Source organism: Aphelocoma coerulescens, chromosome 6 (genome assembly GCF_041296385.1).
Source record: "Aphelocoma coerulescens isolate FSJ_1873_10779 chromosome 6, UR_Acoe_1.0, whole genome shotgun sequence".
Lineage (NCBI taxonomy): Eukaryota > Metazoa > Chordata > Aves > Passeriformes > Corvidae > Aphelocoma > Aphelocoma coerulescens.
In genome coordinates, this window is record NC_091020.1 from 17,902,224 (window position 1) to 17,922,673 (window position 20,450).

General features: G+C 42.6%; 1 protein-coding gene across 3 annotated transcripts in view; it reads left to right on the forward strand.

The window, feature by feature from the left end:
* Positions 1 to 20,450, forward strand: part of SEC31B (SEC31 homolog B, COPII coat complex component) — a 35,308-nt gene that overhangs the window by 5,807 nt on the left and 9,051 nt on the right. For all 3 annotated transcript variants that reach the window (XM_069019515.1, XM_069019517.1, XM_069019516.1), the window contains exons 3-21: positions 720 to 843; positions 1,642 to 1,837; positions 2,609 to 2,704; positions 3,787 to 3,927; positions 4,417 to 4,559; positions 4,794 to 4,893; positions 6,849 to 7,010; positions 8,864 to 9,016; positions 9,754 to 9,984; positions 11,388 to 11,462; positions 12,027 to 12,107; positions 13,033 to 13,141; positions 13,526 to 13,704; positions 14,356 to 14,482; positions 15,569 to 15,714; positions 17,102 to 17,275; positions 17,906 to 18,088; positions 18,779 to 18,992; positions 19,375 to 19,698. In XM_069019515.1, coding sequence (XP_068875616.1) covers positions 720 to 843; positions 1,642 to 1,837; positions 2,609 to 2,704; positions 3,787 to 3,927; positions 4,417 to 4,559; positions 4,794 to 4,893; positions 6,849 to 7,010; positions 8,864 to 9,016; positions 9,754 to 9,984; positions 11,388 to 11,462; positions 12,027 to 12,107; positions 13,033 to 13,141; positions 13,526 to 13,704; positions 14,356 to 14,482; positions 15,569 to 15,714; positions 17,102 to 17,275; positions 17,906 to 18,088; positions 18,779 to 18,992; positions 19,375 to 19,698 — 2,958 coding nt within the window. The remainder of the gene's footprint in view (positions 1 to 719; positions 844 to 1,641; positions 1,838 to 2,608; positions 2,705 to 3,786; positions 3,928 to 4,416; positions 4,560 to 4,793; positions 4,894 to 6,848; positions 7,011 to 8,863; positions 9,017 to 9,753; positions 9,985 to 11,387; positions 11,463 to 12,026; positions 12,108 to 13,032; positions 13,142 to 13,525; positions 13,705 to 14,355; positions 14,483 to 15,568; positions 15,715 to 17,101; positions 17,276 to 17,905; positions 18,089 to 18,778; positions 18,993 to 19,374; positions 19,699 to 20,450) is intronic.

The following is a 20,450-nucleotide window of genomic DNA, read 5'->3' on the forward strand; positions in this document are numbered from 1 at the left end:
TGGTTGAACCAAAGGTCTTGGCTTCAGTTTGCTTTGCATCAGAAACTGTGTTGTTTCATAATTTGTACTGCTTTTTAACAGTCCTTTGGGCACTTTCCATGCTGTAAGCATCCCTGTGGTAACTGGGGGACTGTTTGCCTGGCAATGTCCCACTAGGCAGTGTTAAATCAACTTTTAGCTTTTATTCTGTAAGAATAAGGAGAAGGAAGGAAGCCACCAATTTGTGACTGCTAGCTGTCTGTGGGTTGCTGAGGCACATTTAGTTGGTTAAGGTTGAACTTAGGCTGTAGAGTAGGTTTAGAAGGTCTGATTAAGACAGGTGGTCATGGTTGAGGAGCAGTGTGCAGAAGTACTTGGGATCATAATTGTAGCTGGATTTTATGATGTCACTGCAGTTGTAATTTAGAGAAGAACTTAATATCAAAAGCCATAGCTGCTTGGAGGAGGGTACACGAGTTACATCTATCCCAAGAAAGAAAGTTATCTGTGCAACAGTAACCTTGGTGTCCAGAATCTCCTGAAGAACTTTTAATTTCTTTCAAATTTGTTGTCATAATTGTTGATTCCTTTTTCTGAGGTGTTCAGACATGTCCTGTTTTGCACTGTTATAACACCAAGGTTGTGTGACTATGAAGAACAGGTTTTCAGTGCCTTGCTCTTTTTGTATCTTGTGCTTTTGATAAAAATACCCACTTGTGTTGCCCTTGTACTTCTACTAGGAACATCTGCCCAACAACTGGATGCATCCTTCAGTACAAATGCCACCTTGGAAATATTTGAGGTTGACTTCAGGGATCCCTCCCTGGACATGATGCAGAAAGGAACACTTCCTGCCTCAAACAGGTACTAGAGGCTCATACTGATGTATCAATCAATGAAACTGGAAAGGGTTTTCTGGTGCAAGAAAGGAGAGGAGGAGATAATGTTTACAGCATATAAAGTGATCTTTTGAATCAATTGACCTCTCTTCGAAAATGGAACATTTTTGTTGATACAGATCATATTGGGTATAAAAGTAGGGCAGTTGGACTGTTACAGAAATCTGAAATTACTTGTATGATAGTCAGTCAGTAGAGACATTATGTATAATGTGAAGTTGCTGGGACTAACAGTGTGCACTGAAGAGGCTATAGAGAGTGAAACTTACCTTCCAGCTTTTTAAGACAAGATGGTTTCTTAGGCTCATCAGTGTGAGTGACATTACAGCCAGTGTAAAATACAGCCGTGATTTCTAACTAGTGGATTTTAAAGGGTGTTAGTGTATATTTCAGATAACAGCTCTGGAAATGATGGCACATATATCTCTTAACTAATTTTCAATAAAGTGTAGCTAGAGGATTTTACCCACCAAATCCCATGTGAGATCCTAAGAGTTTTAAACAAACAATGAAACAGCCAAAAAAATAGAGACAACCTCTTCCTTTTTAAGTTCCCTTTAAAAGTCTTGGGAAGGAAGCTTATTTCCTTTTTTTGCATGCAAGAGCCACAGTCCTCTTAAAAGGGAGATGATTGTTTAAAGTGCAGACTGATGGATATGTTTGATAGGTTGAAACATGGATGTGAGTTTTGGTAATGAGGAGGGTATCTTGCTTTCCACCAAAAATCGTGGCTTATGCCAGCTTTATTTTCTTCTTTTTTTAGATTTCATAAGCTGATCTGGGGGAACTTTGGAAATGGGGCTCTGGAGTCTTCTGGAGTGCTCATTGGTGGAGGGGATAACGGAGTCCTGACAATGTACAGTGTGCACCGCATCTTGACTTCAAAGAGCGACCCTGTCATTGGGCAGACAGAGAAGCATTCCGGTCCTGTTCGAGCCCTTGACTTCAACCCTTTCCAGGTGTGTAACGTTAAGATACCAAAGGAAAGTTAACCTCTGTGTTAGAAAATACGTTCCTTTGTGCATAGAGATTTATAAATTGAAAGAACAATTTTTAAATTTAGAGGCATGGTAGTTGTGGCACAAAGCTGGTTTGAGACTCAGATTTGGGTTCTGTTCACAGCTTTGCCACTGATTCCCCTGTGATCTTGTTCAAATCTCTTACCTCTCTATAAAAACATGTCCTGTAATATTGTTGTATGTTAAACCATTGTTCTTTCAAAATTAGAGCTTCTATTTTTTTCATTTGTTCAGTTGGTATTTAATTCAGTGGGTCTCTGATCACACTTGAAGGGACATAAACAAGGAGTGAACAGACCGTGGTTCTTGTGGTAGCACAAAGGCAAATGGAAAATTGTCTGCAGTCAGTTGTGAGAAACCTGCATCTTCTCAGAAGAAGTGTCCTTGGTGCCAGGATGCAGGGCAAAGGCTCAGCTGGCCAGAGATGGTGGCTTCCAGGCCTGCAGCAGAATTTCATCAGATTAACAGCAGCCACCTGCACAAAACAGACAAATTTTAATTGTGTCCGTGCTATGCCACAGTGGAAGGCATGCAGGCCAGAGATGTGCTTGGTTTATAATCCAGTTAGTATCTTTATACTTGCCGGTGGCTGTGAAATACAGCTCTCATCTCACTTTGGAAGATTTTGGGGTTTTTGCTTCTGCTTATTTTTAAGAAATCTGTCCTTTTCCCCTGTGAGCAGGAATCTCAGCTGACCTTTTCCTTTTACAGAGTAATCTCTTGGCTTCTGGAGCCAATGATTCTGAAATTTTCATCTGGGACTTGAATAATTTCAGTGTGCCTATGACTCCAGGGACTAAATCCCAGGTAAACAAGTTCTCCTCTGGGCAATACTCCTGCAGTTTTGTATCTCAGTAGGCAAGACAAAAAGATTGTGTGGAGACATCCCAGCCTAGTCAGTGTGTGAAAGGGGAATGACTTTGATGTCTGTCAGGAGAAAGATGAATCAGAAGAGACTGATTGGTTTCATGCTTGGGGATGGAAGAACTGCTGTAAAGGGAGGGGAGGTAGGCTGGCAAGTTCTGGAAGGATGCACTTTGCATGGATGGATAGGCTCTTTGTGGATTTGAATCGAGTAACTGACCAGTTTTATCTTGTGATCCAGCTGGGGCATGTGTGATGGATTAAGAAGGTTTATTGGACCTTCTCTGAAGAATGAATTTTTTTCAGGCTTCAGCTGAGACTTTTCGTACCTCATGAAAGTCATATCCCTAGCAGAGCCAGTAAGCCATTAAATGCATCTTGGCTATTGCTCCCAGATAATGTTTCCTGAGTTTGAAGAGGAAGAAGTTTCTGATCTTCTGATGCTTATTATATTATTCAGGGCAATCAACTCCTGAAAGTAGAAAAATCATAGTAAACTTGGCTAAAAGCAGGCCAGGATTTTCCTCCATTAAGTCTCTTGTTTGTTTCCTTGCCTGTCTCCTGCATTGCAGTAGATACAATAACAGCAATTAGCCATGAATACTTCATCGTTTTCCATCTCACTGCACTCCTGCAATGTTGCACAAGGTCATCTTTCCATTTAAGTTCATCTGAGAAGTTGGGGTAGAAACATATATGTATGCTCAGCTGCAGTTCTCTCTGGAATGATTTATAACACATTTGGCCAATGTAGAATCCAGTACCTGCTTCTAAAATGCAAAGGTACTTTTCCAGGTGACATTCCCTCATAGAATTTTACTGTCCACTGTACTCTGAGTAAAGGACTTTCCCATGTCTTTCTGGTCAGTGCTGCTGGTATTTCCAGTTAGTTGATCAGCAATTGAAGAGAGGGATCTATGTATCATCAAATCTCTAATCCCTTAGTTAAGCTAGTGGCAGACTCCTGTAATTGGTGTTCCCTCAGCTTGGAAATAATGGATGTGTGGCCTTTCCTGTCTTGGCAGCCTCATGAGGACGTCAGTGTGGTGTCCTGGAATCGGCAGGTGCAGCATATCCTGTCCTCCGCTCACCCCAGTGGCAAGGCTGTGGTTTGGGACCTCAGGAAGAATGAGCCCATCATCAAAGTTAGTGACCACAGCAACAGAGTGAGTGAAAAAAAGCCTGCATTTCTAACTACCTTAAAACATGCCACGTGTGACTACAAAGCAGTGGCACAGGCTCTTGGGATAAGGGGTTTTATTCTAGGAGCTGTTGGAACTAGTTCTCTTGGAGCTGTAGCATCAAAGGACCTAATTTTATTCTTTCTCTAATGAAATGGGGAAACAAGATCCCTTACTGTTCCTAAAATTCAGGCACTTGTGCATTCAGTTTCAGTGTTCACAACTCATATATGAAAAGCTTCCCAGCTTTCTTCCTAGGTCAGCTTTGGACTTTGACTTCTGTGTGGTTAGTGGGGGTTTTTTTGCTGTGTAGAGAAGGTAGAAATACTTGCTGCCTGGAGCAAGACATTGCTAGACTTAGTTTATGTCAGGCATTCAAGGCAAGTTCAGTACAGAATGACATGGCTCTGTGCCATTTGTGCTTTTGGCAGCTTGCTTTGCTGAATTTTCAGCCTGTGCTATTTTTGTCCCTAGATGCATTGCTCAGGAATGGCCTGGCATCCCGAAGTTGCAACCCAGCTAGTCCTTTCCTCTGAGGATGACCGTTTGCCAGTGATCCAAATATGGGACTTACGCTTTGCTACCTCTCCTCTTAGTCAGCTGGAAGGGCACACCAGGTGAGGACTTGCATGTTATGTTGCATCTTTTCAAGTCAGGTATCTGGGAGACTGGACTTGGGGGGAAAGTATGATTTTCTCCTTGGTCTGCTTTCTTTCCCAGATGAATCTGGTTGAAGGTAGAGATGAGAACTAGCATTTCTGAGCCTGAGTGCAGGTGCATGGTGCTTTCTTAGTGACTGACAGAGTTGACTGTACAGGAAATATGACTGATTTCTTTCTGATCTATTTTAGGGGAGTTCTCTCTGTTTCTTGGTGCCAGGCTGACCCTGAACTGCTGTTGAGTAGTGCCAAAGACAACCGAATCTTGTGCTGGAACCCAAGTATGGGGGAGGTATGTAACCACAGCTAGCAGTACACATGGTATACTTTATAGAGTTGTGTGCTTTGCTGTGTGTTTGTGTCCTTCCCTGTATTCTTGTGGAGTGCCAATGCAATTCCCTCTAGCATGTCTTCTGCACTCTTTCTGTCTGGAGTGAATGAGTGTTGTCCATATCCAGGCTGAAATCGGTTTTCATTGAGTCTAGAGATCATAGAGGGAAGAAAACATTAATTTAAGATTTAGTTTCAACTATTTATGATTACTCTTGCTGTGATCACACTTTAGTGTTCTCTGTTTCCATGAGTTTCTTCTTTTTCCTTCTCCTAGAGTAGTAAGTTCTTTTGGGAGGAAATTTGAAGGAGAACAAGTTAGAGAGGGTCACTGAGAAGCCAACAATGTAGCTAAATAATGTGTCTAAACTTTATTTACAGTAAAATGGTTTCACAGGTATGTGCTTACCTAGTCACACATCTGAGAATTACCATACTTGGTATATTTAGGTATCACCTGAATTAAACTGGGCTTTTAAAAAAATTTTTATGCACGCCCATTCATTCAATGCTGAGTTCGTGGATAAAACTGAACTTTGGACAGTGCAGTTGATCTTGATGATAGCGTGGGGAAAGTACTCTAACAATACTGAACAAAGTCCAGCTGGGATCCCCAGGCTAGATTCATTTCATGGGACAATATCTTCAGCTGACCACTTTTGCCTTGGAGGCAAGGAAAAAAATGAATCAATTTTCCTAAATTGCATGAAATGCTGCTGTTGTAGTTTCATGGGATTGGATGTTCACTTTGTCTAGCTCTCTAGTGGTTAGAAGACAATCAGACTCTAAAATGTTCCTGATACCTAATTTTTACAAAAGCATTTTCACTGTCTTTTAGTGGAAAAGTTAAAAAAAAAAATTAGTGTGGCTGACTTACCTTTATGCATGCTGCTGTAGATTTGCAGAGTCCAAATTCAAATTAGACTTTCACGTATAAACGATTGTTAGGGGGCTCTTTTTGACTTGGTACCAATGAACAGCAAATTTTCAGGTGAAAAAGCTGGGAAGGTTTGCAGTATTAAGGATTAATACAGTTATACACAATGGCTGATCTTATAAGTTTGAGGGAAGTATTGGTTTCTTTGGGTTTGGGCAATGTTTGGTTTTTTGGGATTTGTTTGTTAGTTTTTCTATTTGGCAATCTAGATTTTAATATGAGCAAATTACATTAATTTGCTCGTACCTGGAAAAGAAAATACAGACCATGTTTCCACAGAAAACAAAGTTGTGATTGTCTATGCTTTGTTCCTATAAACCATAAAGGAGATAAATTTGTTTTACAAACCAGAGGTTTAAAGTCAAGGCTGCGTTAGTGAGTTGCCCAACATCAGGCAGGAAGTCTGTGACTGGGCCATGAATTGAACTTTGTGTTTTTGAGTGCTGAACCATAAACTTGTTGTCTGCAATGTCCTTCGTAGTCCACGTACAGCTATTACATTCCTCTCTTCTTGTCCTACTTTTTTTTTTTCTTTACGCTCTTTATTTTCCTTGTCACATTTGTTACTCCACACTATTCTTTCTGTTAATGTGTTCTTGCTCTTGACACATTCTTGCCTCTTGAGTTCTGGTTTTACTGTGTTGTTTTCTGGTGTCTCTCCCTTGGTTAACAGAAAATGTGACAATGCTCTAGTAGTCTGATTCAGCAGTATTTGGGAAGCAGAGCAAAAGTGACTTCTTGCATTTGGATTTTGTTCTACAGTCAGAATCCAGTTTTTCATGAGCTTTCTGTGACTTCTATCTGTTTGGACTCAATGTGCTATAATTTGGTTGCAAATGCACCCTTCAAGAAGCAAAAATAAGAGATTTGTATGGAATGGTGACATGTAAATAATGTGATGTGCTTGCTGTGGGCAAGTAATTTGGGGAAAGCAGGAGGCTATTAGTGTTGTGCTTCTGTCTTCTCTCTTTCTATGATAGGTGGTGTATGAGTTGCCCATTCGGAGTCAGTGGTGCTTTGATGTCCAGTGGTGTCCTAGGAATCCTTCGGTCTTCTCTGCTGCCACTTTCGATGGGTGGATCAACGTTTATTCTGTTATGGGTGGGAACTTGGAAGCTCAGCAGAGGACGCAGGCTGACAAGGTGACGTCCTGTGACCATGTTACACCTCGACAGACTGGCAGTTTCTCCCGTGACTGCTCAGAGTGGTAGAAGCACACGTGTGTAACAGTGTGATTTTTAAGCAGTGCAATCTGTCCCATGCACCAGGACCTATGGCTGTGTGGTGTGGGAACTGGAAGCTACCTGTGTGGGGGCTTAATAATCCCACCAAATCCCAAAGGTGACCACATGGCCTCTGACAAAGTGTGTAAAGAGAACCAAGATCAAGTGCAGTTGTGATGTTAAGATCTATTTTATTGTTATTACTGTTAGACTAAAAATAAAGCAGCACACAAGTTTTTCTTGTCATTAACATTAAATACATTGATACTAATTAATAGGATACATAATTCTTCATTAGTTTAGAAGATAATTTTATAAAGTGGCTTGCAAACGACTATTAGCAATTTTCCTCAAGTGTGTTGACTACAGCTTGGAGCATGTTAATATTTTTGATACTGAAACCCATTACTTAGTCAATGAATAGATGAGCAAACTCTGAACAGATTAAATGTCACTACTGTCTAAAATTTTAGTTTTAATCTGGTGTCTGGTCTTTTAATTCCCTCCCTCTGTCCCAGCCAACAAATGCCTTACAATACAGGTTTTAAGAGAATACGTATGAGATAGCTTAAGTGTTATTTATATAGTCATTTACAGCTGACTGAGTTTAGTTTCATAGGATTTGCAAGAGACCGAAAATACTTTATCAAGCAACAGCTGTGGGAGATTAAGGATTTATTTAACCCATGGAGAATTTTCTTTATCTGTGTTCTTTATGTGCATGCACTGCACTTCCACTGTTCAAAACTGGGGGATAGTAGTGTCAAATAATTCCTGCATAAATTGAATAACAAGCTAGAACACAAGCAGAAGGAGATAATGACAGTTATGGTGGCAGGGAGTTTGTGACCAAGAGTTCTCTCTCTTACGAATTCAATAGCCTCAGGACAGAAACTCTGTTGCAGGCCTGGTTGTGTACATTTATTTCTTTAAGGTTTAGGGTGTTTGATTTGTTGGATATAAGCTGTTCCTCAAGAAATATTCTTTCTTTGGAATTGATTTCCCCTGAAGAAAGACAAAACATTGCCTGTGATTCTAAGGTTTGGCAACCTTAGCTTGATCAGCCTGATGTTGCTTCCTTTTGGGTGTGCTAGTTAGCTGAATTTTAAGGCTATTCCCTATGGCCCAGTCAAACTTGAGCAGGATTATCTTTAGCAAAACAACAAATCTCTGTGAACGATGTTAAAAATGAAAAGTGCTTGTGAACAACATTGTGTGTATGTTCACTCACTCCCTATATGTAGAAATCCGTCTCAGGGGCCACTTTTGACTCTTGTTTAGACAAGAAATTTTATTTCATCAGTCTCATCTAAGCTATAAAAGCTTGAGACAGTCCTTGAAACGAACCCATTTGAAAGACTCCAGCAACAAAAAGGGAATCAGAATTCCTTTTTGAGAAAAACAATAAGTAAGTTGGACAACTTTTGACCATATGTTGTCATTATCTTGCATAAAACAAGTAATTTTGCAACTGCTATGTTTGAGCTGGGTGCTAGGCCTAGCAGTGTTTGTTAGGAAATTTGCATCTTGCTAAGGAAAAATTACTTGAAAATCTCTTAGGGTAAAAATTCCTTGAGAAATGATTTCTGGAACTGTTTTGAAATGCCACTTCTCTTGCATAGGGGCTTGGTGTTATTCCAGAAGGAGGTGCTGTACTAGCCTCATTCTTCATCAGTGTGGAAAGTAACTAATTCCTAAGCAATGTTTTTTTGTGCTTACTCCATACAGAAAGGAATTTAATTATATTTCTTCCTATTTCCATCTGATTCTAGATCTCTTCCTCCTTCAACAACCTGGATCCCTTTGGCACAGGACAGAGCCTTCCTCCTCTGCAGGTGCCAGAGCAAGTAACTCAGACTACCTTGATTCCACCATTAAAAAAGCCACCCAAGTGGATTCGCAGACCTGTGGGGGTTTCATTTGCCGTAAGTGAATGGAGCATCCTTAGCTGAAAATGCAATAGATGTGCTGTCTTGTGACACAATCCTTTTCTTTCACTGGAGAAACCTGTTGCTAGTTGGTTTAATGCCTGTTTAAGGTGCATTGTGGTGTCCCATTAAGTGAATTTTGTTTACTCTCTACATTCAGGTATATTTCCAACAAGAAAGAGTCCTGTAGCAGAGAATGGGAGATTATAAATAGGAGTTAACAAATCTAAGAAAAATTTGTAAAAGCTGTCCTTGTAGGCTGGCATGCATTCCCATTCTTTTCTCTCTGTCTCCTTCCTATCCAGGCATTTAATTTTCTTCACATCTTTGCTCCTCAATTGTAAGGCTGAATTGTTCTTTTAGCCTGTTGCTTGACACTTGTTCTCTGTCTGTCTAGTGCCTGCTCTTCACCTGATAATTTTTATCATTGCAGTCTGCCTCTCCATGTAACAGAAGAACTAACAGTTCCAAATGGTACTTTTTCCTCTGTGCCTCTCTGGCATTCACAATTGGCTAGGCCTTATTGGATATGCACAAATGTCAAGTTTATCAGTGTTCAGCTGAAGGGCTCGTACTGTGAACTCCCTCAATGTTCATACCGTCCATACACACTAAACTCTTGGGTTCCTTGTGATCACTGCTGGAGCTTGGGTCTGCCTTGCTAAATGAAGAACTGAGTAACTTTTGCCTTTGTTTATAAGAATATTTACTGTGTCTCCCTCTGTTATTCTCAGTTTGGAGGAAAACTGATTACCTTTGGTCTTACCAAAGCTCCTGGACAGCAAATGCAGCAGACTTACCCACACCAGGTATTCATCAGTCAAGTCACTACTGAAACTGAATTCCTACTCCGATCCAAAGAACTGCAGATGGCCTTGCAGTCAGGGAACCTCCTTGATTACTGCCAGGGCAAGATCCAGACAGCCAAGCTACCATTTGATGAGAACCTTTGGAACTTCTTGAAGGTAGGATGGCTGTGGTGAAATACACCAGAGGTCAGTTCTTTTATGGTCCTGGGGTGGAATATGGTCCTCTCTAGCCGTTTATATTTCTGTTCTTCAAAATATAAAATGGAATTGAATGAATAGACTTGTTACTTATCTAAAGAAAGTTGAGGTCTTGGAGGTTGTCTTGGTTTTCATTAGGAGTGGACTTGTTTGGGCTTCCTGAAACAGGATGTTTTCATCTCAACACACTGCCAAGCTGTATCTGCCTGCTACCTGTGGAGCTGTACATTATTATTTTTCAAGGTGAAGTCCAAATGGGCAATGAGATACCCCAGAACAAGGGAGAGAGCTGTGGTGGCATGAGGACTGACTAGCCTTTATGGACAATTTGGTAATGTGAGAGTTCGGTAATAACAGGTGGTCATCCTTCTGAAGAGGCAAGGCTTAGTCTTGGCAGGGGTTTACAGGCACTCATAGCAGACTGTGTGGAGGGCAAAATACTGGGATCTTTTCCATAGTATTATATTTGCATAGAGAATCTTGAATAGGATGGCCAGCTGTTAGTCTAGGTGGTGACAGTGGTCTCCATTGCTACAATGTCTTCAGTTGCATCAAATGAGACACATCAAACTGTCATTTTTAGTCACTTTTTATAATCCATCTGGTGTGTGGTCCTGAGAGACCACTCCAGCACTAAAAGGATCTATTACAATTGATTGTCTTAAAGTACAAACCAGGCTTCTGTACAAGAAGTGTCCTGCAGCACCATTCCTGCCTCTGCAGGAACAGTTTCTGAAATGGACTGTTTACAGGTATCTTATCCATGTACAGTTTGATCATTTGTGTAGTAGGAGCAGCATGGGACTTGACTGAGACAGGCAGATTCTCCTTGCAGAATGCTAATCATGCATTAAAGCATATAAATAATGCCTATCAATTAGGCTATGTGCAGCCTGTCGGAATTTTTTGGATTGTCTGAAATCCTCATCCAGGGAGCTTCTGTAACAGTTAACTAATTCTCGTGAGGTCAGCTAGCAATTCAGGCAACCACCTTGTCTCAGTTTCATCCAGACTCAAATCAGTCAATTATCTCAATGAAGAGATTAGGTTGGCTGTTCCTAAACTATCCAGGGAATTGATGACCAAGTACACTGGGCAGGTATACAGTCATGGTCTTGATACACAATTGTATCTCACTTGTAACTGTGGCAAACTTGAGTTTTGCCCTTTTATTGTGATTATAACGTAAATTCTGTAAATGTTCCCACAATAGTCATTAGGTGGACTTTTCATGGTTGAGTTCTTTATCTATAAGCTGAGCTCTAAACTTTGCTGCTGCCAGAAGCAGCTAACTATTGTCAATGTGTAGATGTCTATGATTTTACATGTTTTTTGTCTTTTTAATATCCATTGGGACTCAGGTGAATTTGGAGCAGGACTCCAGGATTAAACTTCTCAAGCTGCTGGGCTACAGTAAAGAGGATCTGCAAAAAAAGGTAAGGGGTATTTCCAATAGAGAGAAACCTTTACATGACTAAAGCTACTGCAGGAGAGTTTGTAGGGTCCCTACTGGAACTGAGCACATGAAAGACCAAACTGTATGAAATTTCAGCTGGGAGTCATGTGAAGTATACCCCACTAAAAAGCAAATGCAAGCACTTGTAAGGGTGTAACTGTAGCTGTAATGAATCAAACCAAAGGGGTCTTGAGCCCATTTATCTTTTTTTCAGTTGTTGGTGCACTGGGAAATGTTTAACAACAGTGCAGTTGTGAGAGCTTCTTTTAGCATTCAGCTCTCAGCATCTCAGGAGATTCCTCAACCGGGAAGAAGGTGACAGGTGGAGACAGTCTGGCACAGCACTGATGGATAATGCTTTGAAAGGGGTAAATAGCCACTGATAGGCAGCCAGCCAGGAATAGGGTGAGGTGGAAATTTTCCAACAGGTGAAAGAGCTGGGAGAATTGCATCTGGGACTTGCCAGTTTCTTGGTAGTTTTGCTGCCCAGGTGCTTACTTTGATAGGGACTTAGATACTCTGTGTGTGTCTGTTACTTTTCTAGATTGCCTCATGTTTGAGTAACGGGATCCCAGATAAACAGCCTCGTCCTGAGGCAGATGGTACAAATGCTGCACCAGATCAGGTATGTCCTGTACCTCTTGCCAGCCTGGGAGAGCAGAGGAGGGCAGAATGAACTGCAAGGCCTAATTCCAACCGCAACTTATTGGGCTCAATGCCAGCATTGCAGAGGGCAGTTCACAGGCCTGTCAGACCCTCACAGGGTCAGACTAAACGATCATAACTTTCCCTTCTGGCTTTAAAACTAATCCATGAACAAGGAAGAAGGACTCCTGGCTGTTATTCCTGGAAGAAGGCTTGCTTCTGTGTTGACTTCTTCAGTGGTAGAATTAGCCTCACTGCAGCTTAACTTCATGCTACTGTTCTGGATTTCCTCTGTGAAGCTTCTGCTGTGGTATTTCTTTCCTTTTCACCTCTATCCTCTGAAATGTATTTTCACATAATTTTGGGATGTCCATCTTCAGGTGCCTTCCAACGCCTGTTCACTGTAAATTTTTCTTCTCTAAGGTATCTAAAACTTATGTCCTCTGATTAGTAATCTTCTTCACAAGCCTCAAACACTGGCTGAGATACTTTAGGAGTAGCAATTGTGTCCCGCATTTCAGTAGAGCACCAGGCATGGCTGTGATCCAACCTGTTATTTACAGATTTTACTTGTTGGTCTTGTCTCTGTTCCCTCCAAAATAGTTCAGCTTGCTCAGGGGCTGATGGTTGAGTTGATGAATGCTGCCCAGCAGTGCTGTTGGCATTGCAGGTCTTGCGCCATCATTCTCCTAAGCTTTGTTAATTGCAGCACTGCTCTTGTTACTGCCCTTGTGAAACTGTGCAGATTGACAGCGCAGTGACAGGAGTTTCCAAATTGAAGTTAGATTTATATGAGCATGCACAAGGAAGAGAGCAGCCCTGTCCCACTCTGTGATCCACTAAACTGTTTTGGGTAGGATCTGTGTGTGCAGTGAATGAAATAAGCTCTTGCACTTTTTGCACAGCTTTTGATGAATTCCAGCGATGATGTAGCTGCTGTTTCTTCCTCTTCATCCTTTTTTGATAACCTCATCCCACAGAATATGAGCACATTGGAGATTCCTGTCACAGAAGGTATGTTACATGAAGAGTATTTCTGCCCTCTTAGGAAAAGGGGAGAGGAGGGAAAACCAGAAAACTAAGGGAGACCAGGAAGAATCTAGTTCACTCCAACAGATGGATACTTTTAAAACATGTGACCCCTTCAAGTGTCATGCAGCATATCTCATTGAGCAGAGAAATACTTTTCCCAGATAAAAGACCCATTAAAAATACAGAGGAGTCTTCTAGATGGTGGAAGACTTAGAGTCAAGTCAGTGGGTTTTTTTGGGTTTCCAAATTTTCCTTTAGCTGGGCTTTTAGCTGTTACTGCTTTTTACTGCCTGTTCTTTAAAACAAGCATCATCAGTGCACCTGAATGATAACCCTTTGGGTTGACTCTACTTATCACTTCTGTAGATACAGATGGACTCATCAGCCAAGCCCTTCTGTTGGGGAATTTTGAGGGTGCAGTGGAGCTGTGCATGCGAGCAGAGCGCTTTGCTGATGCCATCATTTTAGCTATAGCTGGTGGGGAGAACCTCCTAAAGGAAACCCAGAAGCGCTACTTTGCCAAGCGGAAAACAAATCTCTCTGTGGTAAGCCATGGTTTTGTGTATACACTGAGCAGGGGAAGGTGTGCACTGTCTTGGCAAATTTTTCTCTGAATATATGTGGAAATGCTTTTTCCATAATGCAGGAAGTAGAATGGCAGCAGAATCTAAGTGTTTCCTATCATGGGACATTTACTCTAATATCGTGGTAGTTTTATGACAACTTTATGTTGTCTACATAGTGTGTCTGTGTTCTCCATCCTTTTTTTTTTAATGGTTTCTGTCTCAGCTTCTCGTGCTTGTAACCTGTGGTGCATACTGCCCCTTTACAGCTCAACTAGAAAGTTCCTAGCTTATTAATTTATGAATGGAAGTGTAACAGAGGTTGGGATATCTTAACACTGTGTTCCAGTTATTGATACCAGCTGCTCTGAAACAAGATATGTGTTAGATCTTTAGTCTTGTCTAGTGTGGCTGTTTCTATATTCTTTGAAGTGCTTTGTTGGGCATTTTTACTTTCCTTAGAGGCATCAGGTTCCAATTACCGTTAACATAGGGATGCTGAGATTGTTGGACCTTAATGTACAGTGAGGTAGTTGCTGCATAGTGGGAAGTGTGTTTGAAAGTGAGCTGTTGCTTAGGCTGGGAGCTTATCTTTGTCTTCAGTGATTGACAGGCCTTCTGCCTCCCTTACAGCTGCTTTCCTGCATTGTGCAGCAGAACTGGCAAGATATTGTTTGCACGTGTGATCTACAGAGCTGGAAGGAGGCACTGGCCATCTTGTTAACATACTCAAAGCATGAAGACTACACTCAGCTCTGTGGTATGCAGTGTAATATGTTTTGATACAATTTCCCTTGCAGGGGGTTCCTCTGGACTGCTTACAGAAAGAAGTGGATAGAGTTAAGAAAGGAAAGCACTTCTTACCCATTACAGCTACCTGGAACTTGAATAATTGTGGACTGTTGAGTCAGGAGAATGATCGATGCACACTGTAGCTGAGAATCATGGTGTGAAGTTACATATGTGGGTATTTCCTGTGACCTCTAGGAGTAGCATGGAAAAAAACAGGATAGATGCTATCACTAAGCTGAGACATGAAGAAAGTGATTGTTATTCCATAGAGAAAGGTATTTCCTTTACAGTAAAAGGTCCAGTGGGCTTAAATCCATCTAAAACAGGTTTGAGCACCCTACTATTGCCTGGAGATTCCCACATCTGTTTTGGAAATTCAAAAAAAAAAAAAAAGGTGTTGGATCTTTTCACTGAATTCATCTGTCCTCTCTTTCTTTTATGTGTTGGGCAGACATACAAAAATTGGCAGATGTAGAAAAAGTACTTTTTTTTCAACCAAGTTGGCTTTGGGGTTCCTTCCTGATGCCCATTTCTGTGTTATCCAGCAGTTATGCAATGGAGCTGGTGAAGGGTCTAGATCCCAAGTCTTATGAGGAGCAGCTGAGGGAGCTGGGGTTGTTTTGCATAGAGAAAAGGAGGTTTGGAGTGGCCTTACTGCTTTCTATAACTACCCAAAAGGAGGTTGTACTTCTCCAAAATAGCAAGTAATAGGACAAGAAGAAACAGCCTCAAGTTGCACCAGGGGAAGTTTAAATTGGGCATTAGGTAAACCAGCTACACTCATCGGGTTATCAAGCATTGGGAACAGGCTGCCCAGGGAAGTGGTGGAGTCACCATCCCTGGAGTTATTTAAAAAACATGTATATGTGGCACTTGAAAACTTGGTTTAGTGGGACCTGGCAGTGCTAGGTTTATAGTTAGACTTGATCATAGTGGTCTTTCCTGATCTAAATGATTCTATGATTCTAATTAGGTGCAGATCCAAAACATAGGGGTTAATGAGCTCTTCAAAAGGGGAGTGTGTTAAATGTTGGCTACATCTCTTCCTCTCTAGATATGCTGGGTGCCCGCCTGGAGTTGGAGGGAGATGCAGCCTTGTCCAATGACGCCTGCCTCTGCTATATCTCATCAGGCAATGTGGAGAGGTTGGTGGAATGCTGGGTGAAAAACCATGAGACTTCGTCACCACTTGCCCTACAGGTACAGGTGCTATAATGTTGGTTTGACTCTTCTTTAGGCCAGTCTGGTAGCCCTGAACTGTTTGCATTATCTCATCAGAGTATCTGGTTTCCAGCAGACAGTGGAGACCTGTTTGTACTCACCAGGGTATCTCCTAGCCTGAATTATGGGCCTACTTTGAAAGGAGGCTTGCTCTCTTAATCATTCAGTGTTTGTATGTTTACATTGTACATAAATCCAGCCATGGACAGGAGTTACAGCCTACCTGCCTCTCTTACATACTGATGTCATCTCTGAGCTTCCTTTTTCTCAGGGAAGTTTGAGCTGTACCTGTTTTCTTACTGGTAGTAGCCTGGGAGTACATTTGCTGCTGTGCTTGTCATGTATAACTTAATGTTCCAGTTATCTGGCTGTACCTTCAAAATAACCTTAGCAAAATAAAATGGAGTCTGGACCATGTTATTCCCACTGCAAGTAGAATGATCACGTAGGGGAAATCACATCTTGCAGGTGAATCGGTACTTCTAAGTCAATGTTTTTACCTACCTCTCCTCATTCCTATTGATTATTTCACAGAATTACAGAATAATCCAAGTTGAAAGGGACCCACAAGGATCAAGTCCAGCACTTAAGTGAATGGCCCATATGAGGATTGAACCCACAACTTCGGTGTTACCAGCACCATGCTCTGACCAACTGAGTTAATCTCAGTAATATTACATTTAAACCTAAGTCACTAAGCCCTGTTGTGTCTGTCACTTGCTAGAATGAGCTAGACAAGTCTTCCACTTGGATATCTGTAGATAATGCCTTCTGCTATGGAGTTCCCTGGTTTTGTAATCCCACTAGTAAGTAAAAGCAAGAAAAAAGACATCTTTAGCACTCCTGGTTGTTTTTGAAACTGGCCTCCTCCCAGTTGCCAGATATGAGCATGTATCATTCCACAGCTGTAAACACTCCTTTGATTTCTAGGAGTTTAAGGAGTTTTGAGTAACTAAAAACCTTCTGGTCCTTTTGTCAGCAACAGTAGGTTTTTTGCATTTCCCTTGGTATGGTTTTAAGCCTTCCTCTTCCAAGCTGAGAGCTTGTAACAGTAGTAGCTTCCTAGTAAAAAGATTACAGTTGACTGAAATGTTATTGTGGCTTCTGATTTTCTTTTCTTCCCTTACTGTTAAAGTAGCAATGTCAGGGTTTGCTTCTTGGTTCCTGTTTTTCTCCAAGTGCACCTGAGGAAATGGTCATCAGTGACAGTATTTGGTGCAGAGTGGAAGTAACTTCTGTTCACACTGGACCCAATGTCAGCTGAAAGTGGGGAGGGCCATCTGGTATTGTCTCAGCATGAGATGGACCAGTACAGCTAGTCAGATTCTGAGCAATCTTATTTCTTTGCTCCCCTTGGCTTATTCAGGATCTTATAGAGAAGGTAATGGTGCTGAGCAGGTCCATTGAGATGCTCCGAGGCACAGCAGGACCAGCACCAGGCCCTGTCTTGGCAGAACGAATCACCCAATATGCCAATCTCCTGGCATCACAAGGCTGCTTGGGAGCTGCAATGAATTACCTACCCAGCAGCTCTAAAGAGGTGAGTGAGCAGCAAGCTGTTGTGGGAAAGAGTAGTATAGGGGGGGAAATGGTGCTTTGTATGAGAGATCTGGGGTTTTGACATGCAGCAGGACTTAAGCTTTCACCTTAGTTATGCTAACTTGAGAATAGAGGGGGAGGGGGGAAGGTGTTCCAGGAAATGGGGTTTGTCTTCATTTGCATTTTCTTTGTAGTGCCTTTGATTCAGGGAAAAGGAAAAGAGCTATAGAACTGTAAAATGGATGATGGAGAACAACATTAGGAAGCAGCTCTCCAGGGAAGCTGCCTCTCTTCCTGAAACTAGCTGGTAGAGGAAGGGAATGGGGAGGTCACCTGGCAGTTTGAAACAAATCCATCTAGTGCCTAAATGTGGGTAGGGTTTGAGGAAGGAATACTCTAAGGACTGGAGGAAGGATCAGTGAGACTTCATCTGCCTGGGAGTTCGGCAGGTGATGTCCCAGACTGTCATTTACCATTTGTTGAGGTTTTTTTTCCTGGTGGCTGTTGGGGAGATGGTTAGTTTTGCAGTTTGATTCATAGTGCTTTAGGTCAGGATCTACTTTAAATGCCTCCCCAGCATTTTCCATCTGGGGCTCTCAAGGTGCTTCTTCTAAAGCACAGTTTGTTTCAGCTCCTGATTGAACAGCTCCGAGACCGGCTCTTTCATGCTCAAGGAGACAATGTGGGTGATCAGCAGCCACCCCCTTTTCCCTACACTCGTGTCAGCATAGGGGTCAGTAAAGCCCCAGCAGCCAAGGGTGGTTCCACCCTTGAAGGAGCAGCCCACAAAGCAGGTCCCAGACATCCAGAGAAGGTAGGCCTTAAACTCAGGTGTTCATGGCTTGGGAGGAGGGAGGAAGGCTACTGGGTTGTGGAAGGCATGTGAAGTAATATGAGATGACATGAATTGCAGACACTGAGGAACTCCTCAGTGATGTCCTTCACTGGAGCAAACATAAGCTCTGTGATTATCCAAAAGTGAGCTGTCTGGCATCTTTTCACAAAGCCCTGTCCTACACGCAGTCCCTAGAGGAGAATGTTACTAGTGTAGTGATCCACTGAGATCTCAAATCTTAGGGTGAAAGGGGCTGTGGTCATTTTCCTATGCTCAAGTTACCCTCATATCTTAGTAAAATTAGTGTAGTATGGCTTCATCTCAGTTCTTGCACAAGAAGACTGTTGGCAAAGTTTTGCTACCAACCTCTATTATTCCATTATTGTTCCTCCGTTCGTCCGGTTGTGCTTCCAGGAAGTCACTGTATGGGAACTTGCTCCTGAGGACTAATCCTTTTGAGAGCTGGAGAATACTCTGAAGAGTGTGGTGCTCATCTTGTTGAGCAAGTTATGTGGTGGGAAAGGCCTTTGATCAAGTGCATCCAGGGCACCAACAGCAGCAGCAAGTTCTCTTGCCTGAGAAGTGACAGGGATAGAAATTTCATCTGCTAGTATGTGTATGCATATGAATCTGTTGGCCATTTGCAAGATCTTTGTTTTTTAATTGCAGCCCAACTATCAATCATCATTTGCCCCTTCAGCACCATCTCAGCCTTCAGTGCCTTCCCTCTTCACACCTCAGCCAGTGCCAGCGATGTCTGTGGCACCTCACCATGTAGCCCCTCCCCAAGCCAGCACAGGTCCACAAACAAGTGTCTATTCCAGAGGACACCCATACCCACAGTACAACTTGGGCTTGAATCCAGCAACTGTCTCAGGGCCAGGTAAGCATTGTCTGATTGTTTTGTCCATTTTCTAGGTTTCCTGAGGTTAAAGCCTTCAATATGGGTGGCTGCTGTACTTTTTTCCTCACAGGCCTGTTGTACTGACAAAGAACAAGTCAGCCGCCTGACAATCTTCTCAGTGCCTCTGACACATCTAGCTGTAGTGACTGTTGCTGCATGTGCACTGATACTAAGCATACATAGGGGTGGAAAAGCCACAGCTGGCTTGGTGGCAGTTTGAGTGATGTAGCCTGGGCTAGGGGGGACACAGATACTAAAGGGTATGGCTTGAAGAAGGGAAGACTTACTACCAAGAAGGATAGTGTTGTGAGTAGTTGGCACATGAAACAAGTGATGCTGATACACTCTCTGTTGTCTGTAGCTGTGCCACAGTCTCAGCCATTTGGAGCAGTGGGAGTCGGACCTGTTGGTCCTGCTCCCTTCTCCAGCCAGCCGTCTCTGCCAGGACAGCCCATGCCCATGATGTCTCCTGGTGTTCCACCACCCAGACCTGCCCTCTTCACTCCAGCCTCAGTCCCATCATCTCAGCTTTCTGCAGCTTGTCCTCTCCCTGTGGCAAGCCAGTCTCCTCTAGACTACTCTTCAGCACCTTTCAACTGCCCCATGAACATGGGTTATCCTCAGGGCGGTCCTGGAGCTCCATCTACTAAACCCTTGCCAGCAGCCATTCCTCCTCCTCCCACAGGTAAGTACTGCTTGTGTGACTTGTGTGTCCAGGACAAGCCGAGATGGGGTTTGTAGTACATGATGGACATGGATCTTCTGAGGTCTGGTCTGTCCCCACAGAGACTGGAGGTAGTGCTGAGGCAAACCTTACAGGCACAGAGTGCTGAGTCTTGCTGTAGTGGTGAAACAAAACAATGGTAACAGTTTCATTCAGCCTGTTCAGTTGTTCTTTCTCCCAGGCTGTGGTTGCAAGATGTTGTCTCTTCAGGTCCTCCATGCACCCTAAATAGGCATCTGCTCTGACAGAAAGGGTGGTGGTTCCCTTGGAACTCCTGGTGGAAGGTTTGCTCATCCCGCCCTTGCTTTTATGCAACCTACATGAGAAGTGCATTTGAAATGGTGGGAGAGCAGGGTGCTGCTTCCCTCTCCATGAGATACCCCTTACTTAGCTTCAGGATTAAATTTCTCTGTCTGCTGTAGTCTAGTGCTCCCATTTTTCTCCTGTTGTCATAAAGGGCTTGTCTGGGAATCACTTCTGGATTCCCCTCTGCAGTGTTGTAGACCCCTCTGGGTCTATAGTTTGAATCCAGTCTGGCATGTGAAGTCCTTGGTAGCATGATGAAGAGAAAGAGGGTTGTTGGACCTAGTTCCCCATGGATGGGCATTCCTTCTATTTCCCAGAATATCACCATATCTGGTGTTTGTTAATGCTTTGTTTGCCATCTCAAGGAACAGGTTCAGCCAGGCTGTGGAGATCCCTAACAACAAGGC